The sequence below is a fragment of the Rutidosis leptorrhynchoides genome, chromosome 4 (assembly GCF_046630445.1).
Source record: "Rutidosis leptorrhynchoides isolate AG116_Rl617_1_P2 chromosome 4, CSIRO_AGI_Rlap_v1, whole genome shotgun sequence".
Taxonomy (NCBI): domain Eukaryota; kingdom Viridiplantae; phylum Streptophyta; class Magnoliopsida; order Asterales; family Asteraceae; genus Rutidosis; species Rutidosis leptorrhynchoides.
The window spans coordinates 102,390,166-102,403,490 of NC_092336.1; the positions used below are offsets into that span (position 1 = coordinate 102,390,166).

The 13,325-nt window shown below is 32.4% G+C and overlaps 2 protein-coding genes across 2 annotated transcripts; both read left to right on the forward strand.

The window, feature by feature from the left end:
- The first annotated feature begins 5,054 nt into the window (after nt 1-5,054).
- LOC139840861 (uncharacterized) lies at nt 5,055-5,957 on the forward strand. The gene has a single exon (XM_071831104.1). The coding sequence runs from the start codon at nt 5,055-5,057 to the stop codon at nt 5,955-5,957; it is 903 nt and encodes a 300-aa protein (XP_071687205.1).
- A 1,334-nt stretch (nt 5,958-7,291) lies between these two features.
- LOC139840862 (uncharacterized) lies at nt 7,292-8,044 on the forward strand. Its single transcript, XM_071831105.1, has one exon. The coding sequence runs from the start codon at nt 7,292-7,294 to the stop codon at nt 8,042-8,044; it is 753 nt and encodes a 250-aa protein (XP_071687206.1).
- The last annotated feature ends 5,281 nt before the right edge of the window (nt 8,045-13,325 follow it).

Sequence of the window (13,325 nt, forward strand, 5' to 3'; positions counted from 1 at the left end):
GGAATGCTATAACTCACAATGATAATGTAGTCGTAAAGTCGGTTCGAAAAAGGTGTGCAAGTAATCGGTCCGAAGGTCCTCAACCTAAGTCAAATAGTACTAAGTCAGTAAATCGTCCGAAAAGGTTTAAAAGTATATAAATAAGGTCTTAAGGGTCATCATCATTCATCATCAAACAAAAGGCGCAAAGTAAGTTTCGTTTATGAAAGTAGTTTAAAACAAAGGCTGACTTCAGTCAGTAACCACGGCCTCTAACCTTACTGAATTAAGGTGAGACCAGTGGCCATGGCTCCGTATATGAGTCCTTTAAGTGTGGTAAAATTTACAGAAGCAAACTCATATTCGTTTGACCGTGGTGACGGTTTAAGTGCGAGTAGGTCAGAAATTTCTGCACAACGTTAAAGGACATAGTGACGATCGGAGGGCCATAAATCCTAAACCGTAACTCGGATTAAGACGAGTCCTATATGAAAAGTTATCTACTTGAAAAGATATATTTGAAAATAATAACCACAACAGCCCAGGTCTACTGGTATGTTACAGAATCAGCAAAACAGTAGGGTTTGGACAGAAACAGTAAGTTTAAGTGAGTTCCGGTGGTCTTGGTGCTTGATGTTCATCATGGTTCTCATCCTTGATGCATATAGCTTCAAGTGTACAACTCATTGATGTGTCTACATCATCTCAACCAAGTCTTGACCATCATAACACTAGTGCAAGTCTAAGACATGAAGCACAACTCACTTAAGAGTTGCATGTAGTTTGATGAACCAAAGTTACATCAAAGTCTTAGGTTTGACACTTACATGAACTATAAAAGAAATATTGAACTATAAACTTGAAAGTAAACTAACTAATCAAGATCTTAAGATGTAGAACATAGTTCTTAGTTAGATCTTGAAGATCCAAGACCCAAAAGTCTAGATCAAGCATAAGTATACAAAGTTATGTTTAAAGAAAACTTATTTGCGTGTTCTTGAACTTTCAAGGTTAACTTTTAGTTCCAAGAGATATGAGATCAAGACTAACTCGTAGTACTTGACCAACAACAACCAAATTCATAAAATTAAAGTGCAAGAAGAAGTAAACTAAGTAAACATGTAATTTGTTCATGGTTGTTCATACTTTAAAGATTCAAACCAAAGTTTGATCTTTAGAAAGTAAACTTTAAAGTTTACTTCATGAACTTCAAGTATGAGTTTAATCAACACATGAACTTGCAATCTTTTAAGAAAGTATATGTAGAACCATAACTAGTAAGTTATGTTCTTGAGTATTCTTGATAAATACAAGATATCATGAAGAATCAAACTAGTAAGTTTGATCTTGTAACTAGTAAAGAACAACTAACAATTACATGTAACAACTAACAACAACAAGTAACAAAAGATGATAATGATTGTGGGTTGTTGGGCCACGGTTTTGGCAAGAAAAAAAGAAGAAGGAAGAGATGCTCAAGTTACTTACCAAAACTAGAGAGAAAAGAGAGAAAAAGTTGAGAGAAATTACAAGTACTTGTGTGTGTGTGAAATGAGAGTGTTCTAGTGAATAAGATAATGGAAAATTTGAAACAAAAACACCCCTAAAGACCCACTAAGCTGGCGGTCAGCAGCATGGGAGGGAGATGGGGAGTGTTTGTTGGTTATTAGCATGAAAAGCTTACAAAAGATGGATATTAGATGTGGTCTCATGGGGATTATAAGGTAACTAGATTCTTAATGAAGTAACTAACTAGTTTCCATGTACAAGCACTACTTACAAGTCTTATGGGCTAATTAAGTCCATTTAAAATGTAGGGTGGGCTTGGAAGCCCAATATCAAGAGTCCACAACATTAATCAAAGCCCAAGTTCAATAAATTAACAAATAAGTCCAATAAAAGCCCATGTAATTAACTAACAACTTTAGTTAATTGAAATGATTAATAAACTTAATCATGAATGTAAATAATATCTAAAAATATTATTCGTGAAAAGTCCGGGTGTCACAAAGACGTTTCGGGCAATTAAAGTCAAGTTCGGGCAATCATGGCAACATGTAAATGTAATAACGTACATTCGTTTAATTACACGTATTAATAATAATTATTAATTAATAATAATTATTAATAAATGAACGTTGGAAAATCCAGGGTCGTTACATTTAATGTATATATATATCATATTAAGATATATTAATACATCATGATATCATGATAATGTAATAATTTAACATCTCATTTGATTTAATAAACAATGGGTTAACAACATTTAACAAGATCGTTAACCAAAAGGTTTCAAAACAACACTTACATGTAACGACTAATGATGACTTAACGACTCAGTTAAAATGTATATACATGTAGTGTTTTAATATGTATTCATACAATTTTGAAAGACTTCAAGACACTTATCAAAATACTTTTACTTAACAAAAATGCTTACAATTACATCCTCGTTCAGTTTCATCAACAATTCTACTCGTATGCACCCGTATTCGTACTCGTACAATACACAGCTTTTAGATGTATGTACTATTGGTATATACACTCCAATGATCAGATCTTAGCAGCCCATGTGAGTCACCTAACACATGTGGGAACCATCATTTGGCAACTAGCATGAAATATCTCATAAAATTACAAAAATATGAGTAATCATTCATGACTTATTTACATGTAAACAAAATTACACATCCTTTATATCTAATCCATATACCAACGACCAAAAACACCTACAAACACTTTCATTCTTCAATTTTATTCATCTAATTAATATCTCTCAAGTTCTATCTTCAAGTTCTAAGTGTTCTTCATAAATTCTACAAGTTCTAGTTTCATAAAATCAAGAATACTTCCAAGTTTGCTAGCTTACTTTCAATCTTGTAGAGTGATCATCCAACCTCAAGAAATCTTTATTATTTATAGTAAGATATCTTTCTAATACAAGGTAATACTCATATTCAAACTTTGATTCAATTTCTATAACTATAACAATCTTATTTCGAGTGGAAATCTTACTTGAACTTGTTTTCGTGTCATGATTCTGCTTCAAGAACTTTCAAGCCATCCAAGGATCCTTTGAAGCTAGATCCATTTTTCTCATTTCCAGTTGCTTTATCCAGAAAACTTGAGGTAGTAATGATGTTCATAACATCATTTGATTCATACATATAAAGTTATCTTATTCGAAGGTTTAAACTTGTAATCACTAGAACATAGTTTAGTTAATTCTAAACTTGTTCGCAAACAAAAGTTAATCCTTCTAACTTGACTTTTAAAATCAACTAAACACATGTTCTATATCTATATAATATGCTAACTTAATGATTTAAAACCTGGAAACACGAAGAACACTGTAAAACCGGACATACGCCGTCGTAGCAACACCGCGGGCTGTTTTGGGTTAGTTAATTAAAAACTGTGATAAAATTTGATATAAAAGTTGTTCTTCTGGGAAAATGATTTTTATTATGAACATGAAACTATATCCAAAAATCATGGTTAAACTCAAAGTGGAAGTATGTTTTCTAAAATAGTCATCTAGACGTCGTTCTTTCGACTGAAATGACTACCTTTACAAAAATGACTTGTAACTTATATTTCAGACTATAAACCTATACTTTATCTGTTTAGATTTATAAAATAGAGTTCAATATGAAACCATAGCAATTTTATTCACTCAAAACGGATTTAAAATGAAGAAGTTATGGGTAAAACAAGATTGGATAATTTTTCTTGTTGTAGCAACGTGAAAATTGGTAACAAATCTATATTAATCATATCCTAGCTAACTTATATTATATTATACATGTATTCTAATATATTATGTAATCTTGGGATACCATAGACACGTATACAAATGTTTTGACATATCATATCGACCCATGTGTATATATTATTTGGAACAACCATAGACACTCTATATGCAGTAATGTGGGAGTTAGCTATACAGGGTTGAGGTTGATTCCAAAAATATATATACTTTGAGTTGTGATCTAGCCTGAGACGTGTATACACTGGGTCGTGGATTGATTCAAGATAATATATATCAATTTTTTTCTGTACATCTAACGTTGGACAACTAGTTGTAGGTTACTAACGAGGACAGCTGACTTAATAAACTTAAAACATCAAAATGTATTAAAAGTGTTGTAAATATATTTTGAATATACTTTGATATATATGTACATATTTGTTATAGGTTCGTGAATCGACCAGTGGCCAAGTCTTACTTCCCGACGAAGTAAAAATATGTGAAAGTGAGTTATAGTCCCATTTTTAAAATCTAATATTTTTGGGATGAGAATACATGCAGGTTTTATAAATGATTTACAAAATAGACACAAGTACGTGAAACTAAATTCTATGGTTGAATTATCGAAATCGAATATGCCCCTTTTTATTAAGTCTGGTAATCTAAGTATTAGGGAACAGACACCCTAATTGACGCGAATCCTAAAGATAGATCTATTGGGCCTAACAAACCCCATCCAAAGTACCGGATGCTTTAGTACTTCGAAATTTATATCATATCCGAAGGGTGTCCTGGAATGATGGGGATATTCTTATATATGCATCTTGTTAATGTCGGTTACCAGGTGTTCACCATATGAATGATTTTTATCTCTATGTATGGGATGTATATTGAAATATGAAATCTTGTGGTCTATTGTTACGATTTGATATATATAGGTTAAACCTATAACTCACCAACATTTTTGTTGATGTTTAAAGCATGTTTATTCTCAGGTGAATATTAAGAGCTTCCGCTGTTGCATACTAAAATAAGGACAAGATTTGGAGTCCATGTTTGTATGATATTATATAAAAACTGCATTCAAGAAACATATGTCGATGTAATATATTTCTATTGTAAACCATTATGTAATGGTCGTGTGTAAACAGTATATTTTAGATTATCATTATTTGATAATCTACGTAATGCTTTTGAAACCTTTATTGATAAAATAAAGGTTATGGTTGTTTTAAAAATGAATGCAGTCTTTGAAAAACATCTCATATAGAGGTCAAAACCTCGCAACGAAATCAATTAATATGGAACGTTTATAATCAATATGAACGGGACATTTCATAAATCTCTGAAAAACCCTAATTGTGATGTGTTAAAAAAGCTGGATAGGGTTTTAGTTAATGAAGAGTTCACAAGTAAATTTGGTAGAGCACATGCTATATTCCATCCATACTTAATTTCTGACCACAGCCCTGCAGTCTTGGTGATTCCTGATGGTATTGTTTGTAAACCTAAATCCTTTAGGTTTATGAACTACATTGCAGATAAGCCTGAATTCATTCCTTTGGTTGAAAATGTATGGAAGAAAGTAGTCAATGGAGTTCCTATGTTCAAAGTGGTTCAAAAACTTAAAGCTTTGAAAAAGGATTTGAACTTTCTTAACTGGCAGAATGGTAATATTTTCTCTAAAGTTAAAGATCTTAAGCAAAAACTGAAAGTTGCTCAGGCTGAAGTAGATGATAATCCTTTTGATAAAACTGTTAAAGCTGAAGCTGTTAAGCTATTGAATGAATATAGAGATGCTTGTAAAGATGAAATGAAGATATTAAAACAAAAAGTTCGTGTAAAATGGCTGGAGGATGGAGATAAAAATTCAAAATATTTTCATAGCATCCTTAAGTCTAGGAAGAGTAAAAGCAGAGTTGAGAGTATTTGTAATGATCATGGCCAGAGGTTTTTTGGGGGTGAAGTTGCAGATCAAATTGTAGAACATTTCAAAAAAAATTTGGGAAGCTCAAGCAATACACAACCTGTGGAGGATTTGGGAGATATATTCACTAAAGTTTTAAGTGCAGAAGAAGCTAACTCCATGGTGGTTGAGGTGACCAATGCTGAAATTAAAGAAGCTCTTTTTGATATTGACAGTAATAAAGCTTCAGGCCCAGATGGCTATACTGCTAGATTCTTTAAAAAAGCTTGGCCAGTTGTGGAGATGATATATGTTTAGCTGTTAAGGATTTTTTCAACTATGGTAAATTACTGAAAGAAGTCAATGCCACATTGTTAGCTTTGGTCCCAAAGGTGGAATTTCCAAATAAAGTGTCTGAATTCAGACCTATAGCCTGCTGCAATGTTTTATATAAAACAATCAGTAAAATCATTACTGCAAGAATTAAAATGGGATTAAATAAGCTTGTTAGTTTGAATCAGAGTGCTTTTATTTCAGGAAGGTCCATCCAAGACAATATTTTTCTTACTCAAGCATTATTGAAGGGTTATGGTAGAGCTAAGGGGCCTAAGAGGTGTGCAATGAAGATAGATGTACAAAAGGCTTATGATACTATGTGCTGGAGATTTCTTAGGTCTATTCTGGAAAAATTTGGCTTTCATGAGAAAATGGTACATTGGATAATGACATGTATTACATCAGCTACTTTCTCTATTTGTGTGAATGGTGAGATAAATGGGTATTTCAAAGGGGGTAGAGGATTGAGACAAGGTGATCCTATGTCACCTTACATATTCACTCTTGTGATGGAAGTGCTTAACCTTATAATGCAGAAAAATATTAAAGAGGCAAAAGGGTTCAAATATCATAGTGGCTGTAAAAAACTTAAACTGTCCCATATCTGCTTTGCAGATGATCTCCTTATGCTATGTAAAGGTGATGTTGAATCTGTGAAGGTTATAAAGAAAGGGTTAGAGGAGTTTAGTTCCACTTCTGGTCTATTTCCTAATTTGCATAAGAGTACTATATTTTTTGGGAGTGTTCACCAAGTTGTTAAAAATGAAATCTTGGATATTCTTCTCTTTACTGTTGGTTCCCTCCCAATTAAATACTTAGGTGTTCCCCTTCTCTCAAAAACATTGGGAATTGCTGATTGTAAGCCATTGGTGGATAAAGTAAAAGAGAAGATTGATTGCTGGAAAAATAAACACTTGTCATATGCAGGAAGGCTACAATTGATATCCTCTGTCTTAGCATCCATGCAAGTGTATTGGGCTTCTGTATACTCATTACCTAAAGCTACTATTAAAGATATTGAAAAAATGATGAAAAGTTTTCTTTAGGATAAAGGGCATAATAGTAGAGGTAAGGCTAAGGTGGCATGGAAGTTGATTTGCAGGCCTAAGAAGCAAGGGGGGCTAGGTTTGAGACCCCTCAAAGAGTGGAATGATGTATTATTGATGAAGCATGTCTGGAAAATTATAAGTCAAAAAGAGTCCATTTGGTGGAATTGGGTTAATGTGGTGAAGTTAAAAGGTAGAGATTTTATGCATGTTGGTCAGGAAGCTAATGATAGCTAGGAATGGAGGCAGATTTTGAGGATAAGAGATGTTATGCAAACACATGTGCATAAAGATAATGAGGGTACATACTGGTGGATTACTAGTGAAAATAAAATAAAACCCTACTTAACTGGTCAAGTTTGGGAAGATTTAAGGAGTAATGCTGCAAATGTTGGGTGGTGTGATGTCATTTGGTTTCCACAATATACACCAAAGCATGCATTTATATGCTGGCTTGCTGTGCAGCAGAGATTGACAACTCAAGATAGGTTAAAAGTGTCGTACCCTAATGAAGTGTTTATTTGCAGCCTATGTGGAAAGCATGAGGATTCCCATCCACATTTGTTTTTTAAATGTGAGTTCTCATCTCAAGTGTGGGAAAACACAAAGAAAATGCTTGTTTATAAGGGTCTGCATAATGATTTGGGTTTAATTGTGAATGATTTTGCAAGATATCCTGCTAGAAAGGATATTAGGAATATACTGAATAAAATTGCAGTTGCTGCCACTGTATACTATGTATGGATGGAAAGGAATAAGATACAGTTTTTGAAGTTGAAGAAATCTGTGGATGCAGTAAGTCAGGAGGTGAAGGATTTTATTCGGGTTAAGTTGACTTCCCTGAAGGTCAAGAGTAGTAAGAATATTGGTATGATAGCTGGTATGTGTAATTTGAAGGTGGTTGGTTGTAGTTTGCAGTTGGATTTTAGTATGTGTATTGGAGATGTATTTCTTTGGGTGTGTTGTAGTGGGTTTGTATTTCCAAGTTTATGGGTTAGGATATTCCCTGCCTATGTTCTGTAATTTGTGTTGATTCTAATATATTCTTACTTTTGAAAAAAAAAAAAAAAAAAAAAATTAAGGACAAAAGCAAGCCATGACAATAGCGAAAAAAAAAATGTAATCAAAACATTATTTTACTAGAGGTACTTACAAGATGAGCAATTACTTCATAGTCATTTCGGTATTGATTCATCATCATTCATAGGCTATAGTCAATGGATGCTAATAATATGATCATCATAAGTAAGCTACTACGAAAGCATGTGCTAATTAGCACAATTACAAAACAAAAATTTTTATGATAACATAATTGACTTACAGGTGTAGGACTCAATTTGTTTGAAGTGCGGTCTTGAGGTTAAAGAGTCATACGACGTATAAAAGAAAGTTGTATTTTGAGGTGAAGCTGTTTAGCATTGCATTTTGAAAGTCATAAACTTTACTATACCCTTACACTAAAAGCCCGACTAAATATTAAAGATCAATCAGATAATCACTTTTTATTTAAAAACCAATCACCTCTATAAAGAAAAGTAAAAATTTTTTACTATAATACTGTTAAGAGATTATTGTTTCATACTGATGAAATAGTTCTGTTTATTTCTCGGAGAATGGTGAGATGCGGTGCAAGAATCACGACTTTCGTTTTTATTACTTTCCCGATTCGATACTGTTTTGAAAGTAAAAAGTAAATATAATCTTGTATTGAATTTTAAGATGTTATACAATTGTATTGTGTTTACTACACCAACTGAGATGTTCTTTATACACATAATGTCCTCACAGCTAATTCTATTACAAGGGAAGGCTTCAATAAACTTTTGGAACCTCCTTTGGTAGAACTGGAAATATGTTTATTGTGTAGTATGAACTAATCCGTTGAACTGATGCAGTCTTGTGTGACGACCCGTCCAAATCCATCTGGACGAACACGTCATTCATTGATTTCATTGCGAGGTATTTGACCTCTATATGATACGTTTTGTAAACATTGCATTCTTTTCAAAAAGTACACAATAAATAAATATCAATTTCTAAGGTTTTCAATGTTTGATGATTTCTACATATAGACAATCACCATAAATAATAGTTTACCATAATACATCCGTTGACAATGAAGTCAAAATAAGATACACGGTGATGATTTTGTGAATGCAAAGTTTTCTTGAATAAAGCATTTATGACTCCATGCACATAGCTTGTATCACATATAAGCAAACAGCGGAAGACTTCTAGAAACCTGAGAATAAACATGCTTAAAAGTGTCAACACAAAGGTTGGTGAGTTCATAGTTTTAATGTTGCGCATTATCTGTATATAAAGGTGAATCACAAGTTTCAGTTGTTTATCAAAATATTCTACGAAATTGAGCACCCTGGTAACTAAACTTAACGTATATATATTTTATACCCTTTGTATAATCATCTTAATAATACACGCAAACCAACGTGTACGCTTCTCAAATATCATACGTCCGTTAAAAGGCTAGTACTCTAGCTCGGACGGGGATATCAAGCCCTATGGATCCATATACTACTACTCGCGCCCACCAGTTCTTATAACCGGTAGTTACTAGTTACCAAAGCTAAGGGATTTTCGGTTCAAACTCAGTGTAGAATTTAGTATGTACTTGTATCCATTGCGTTTAAAATAAAGTGCATGTATTCCAGCCCAAAAATATATATTGCAAAAGCAATTAAAAAGGGAGCAAATGAAACTCACCTTAGCAGCATATAAAGTCGTTCACCAAAATGTGACCGAAACTCGGATTACCAAATAACCGTAGATCTCAACGTATCAATATTGTGATTCAATATTGCAGGAAAGTACGTAGACGTAACAGAGATGATAAACACTAGGTTTGACTTGCAAAATAATACCCACGAACATTACCCATAACCTCCATAGCTATAACTCATAGTTTCCTTAGCTCTATCCCGCTCGAAAACCATTTTGAAAGTGACACGCTCATGACCTCGTTGTAGTATTTTATGTATAATACTACTAATAATAATAAGATTAATAATAATATTAATCTTAATAATAATAATAATAATAATAATAATAATAATAATAATAATAATAATAATAATAATAATAATATTATTATTATTAATAATAATAATAATAATAATAATAATAATAATAATAATAATAATAATAATATATGTATATAAGTTATACGGAGTGTAAGATGAAAGAAATATGAATCACAAAAACTGAATTCGATCGCTTTATATAGACTTGGCCTGAAAAAGTACCCCATGCGATCACATGGGTCTGAGGAGCATTGGCCATGCGATCGCATGGCCTGAGGATCCAGCTCACAAACTTTTGTATTTTTGTTCGTCGACATATTTATTAATAATATATATAATATATATAATTTAAATTAATTAATTATATATTATATTATATTCTCGTGTATAGGTGACTTGTAATTTTTGTTCTGATAAGTCGTACGTCGTCACTCGACTTATGTCCCGATTCCGATTTTTCGAATATCCTTTCGTACACTTAGAAAACTTGCATTTTACGTTTCGCGAATCGTACCTTTGTCAAAATATAGATTTAAATTATCCATAAATCATACCACTTGAAATATAACTTATACATTTGAGTGTTTTGGTCGTTTACTTCTATATATAATCGTCTCGTTATTTATTAATATATATTTAATAATATTATTTTAAATCAAATCGTTTTAAGATTAAGTTAATATTTTATTTTATCACCTTGTAAAATATATATATACATTTTCATTTTGAAATAGTGTTTTACTGTAGTAAAGTTTTTTTACTGTAGCAAATTGTGATTTTTGAAAACACTGTAGCATTTTTGGGTACTGTAGCAATTCGAAAATACTGTAGCAAATTAGTGTTTTATTTGTTTATCTTAAACGTTTTAGTTCACTTATCTAAATATCAATCGAATTAACAAACGAATGTTACTATCGTTTACTAAATAACTTGTAATCATATATATATATATATATATATATATATATATATATATATATATATATATATATATATATATATATATATATATATATATATATATATATATATATATATATGCACATTAAGTTATATATATATATATATATATATATATATATATATATATATATATATATATATATATATATATATATATATATATATATTGTTCGTGAATCTTCGAGAATAGTCAAAGAATAATTGATTATATGAATATAGTTCCAAAATTTTCGTGACTCAACATTACAGACTTTGCTTATCGTGTCGGAAACGTTAATCATACAAAGATTAAGTTTAAATTTGGTCAGAAATTTCCGGGTCATCACATCTTGTGATCTCCTTTAAAGGGATATGATGAAGTGGACCACTTCTGATCCCAATGGTCAACTTACTCAAAGACGAAATGTGCAGGTATTTGTTTGTATTATTTAACCCTCCCCCTCAAGTTGAATAGTGGGGTTTCCAATGTTCAACTTGCCGAGAACTTCGCTGAAGAGTCTTCCGTTGACTGACTTGGTAAGGATATCCGCTAGTTGGTCTTTCGAATAAAATGTCAGTCAATTTCAACATGTTTAATGCGATCGTGCTGAATGGGATTTTCTGAGATGGCAATTGCGGCTTCATTGTCACAAAAAATTTGTATGGCTTCTTTTGGAGGAAAACCAATCTCTGTCAACAATTTCTTGATCCATAAGGCTTCAACTACTCCCTTTGCCATTCCTCTGAATTCTGATTAGGCACTTGAAAGTGAGACAACTTTTTGTTTCTTACTTCTCCATGCCACTAGATTGCCTCCGACCAATGAGAAGAACCCGGAAGTAGATTTTCTATCCCCTTTTCTCCAGCCCAGGTCGCATCTGTATATATTTGAGTCTTTAGATGTCCATTTCTTTTGAAAACAACTCCATGATCTGCTGTTTTCTTTAAGTATTTGATGATCCTTATTACAGCTTCCATATGGTGAACTTGTGGGTTATGCATGAATTGACTCACAACACCTACTGCATGTGCTATATCTGGTCGAGTAGATAAATTAGTTTTTCCACCATCCTTTGATATTGAGTTATTGACCTTTATCGCCAAAATAAGCATCGTCTTCCATGTATATCTTTTGATTTGAAATCATTGGAGTCTCAGTTGGCTTGCATTCGACCATTCTTGTTTTTGCAAGTAGATCAAGGATATATTTCTTTTGGCAAATAAATATTCCCTGTTGGGATCGTAGCACTTTAATCCCCCAAAAATACTTAAGTTGCCCTAAGTCTTTCATTTCGAATTCTTTAAAGAGATTTGTTTTTAAGTTAGAAATTTCTTCTTTATCGTTTCCCGTAATTATCATATCATCAACATAAATAATAAGAGTATGTTTTAAAAATAGAGTATGATCCAAATTACTTTGTTTAAAATCATGTTTTTTTATAAATAGTTTGAATCTCCCAAACCAAGCCCGTGGGGATTGTTTTAGACCGTATAAAGTTTTATTAAGTCGACAAACTTCTCTATCTTTGAAGTTTTCCGTGAATCCTGGTGGAGCATCCATATAAACCTCTTCTTTTAGTTCGCCATGTAGAAAAGCATTTTTCACGTCAAATTGGTGAGGTGGCCAGTCTTCATTTGCAGCGATCGAGAAAAGGACTCTGATAGTATCAATTTTTGCAACTGGTGAGAAAGTCTCGGAATAATCAACTCCATAGGTTTGAGTATACCCTTTGGCAACTAGACGAGCTTTATATCTTTCAACAACGCCATTTGGTTTGCGTTTGATTGTAAAAACCCAACGACACCCTACAGATTTTTTTCCTTGAGGAATCACACATTTTCCATGTATCATTTTATTTAGTGCTTCTATTTCTTCTTCCATAGTCTTTCTTCCCTTTTCACATTTCATTACTTGATCAAGACTAGTTGGGATTTCTTCCAAGTATAAGGCAGCATTAAATTTTTGTGCTTCGCTTGATAGATTTCTTCTGAGTATAAGTATTTAACGAAATTACTCTATACCTTAAAAAAGAGTTTTTTTACGTAATAATTATTTAGCAAAACCTTTTAATCGCCGTTAGATTTAAAAAAAGACTTCACATACCACTTAATCCAATGACCCTTAATCATCATCTAAAATATTACGTAACTAGTCTGGATCAGGCCCGCGTGATGCGGCGGGAGCTTTCGGCCCGTATATTCATATTTAACGTAACTTTATGTATTTGCAGAAGGAAAATGGCTCATGTGTTAAGCGCCATTGTAGGTGTCGTCGTCTTTAGTGTTTTTTAAAAACTGTTCGATTCGAACGTAGTTAGTTT

Coding starts and splice junctions, on each gene's coding strand:
- LOC139840862 (XM_071831105.1), top strand. CDS start 7,292: ATGCAAACACATGTGCATAAAGATAATGAGGGTACATACTGGTGGATT.
- LOC139840861 (XM_071831104.1), top strand. CDS start 5,055: ATGAACGGGACATTTCATAAATCTCTGAAAAACCCTAATTGTGATGTG.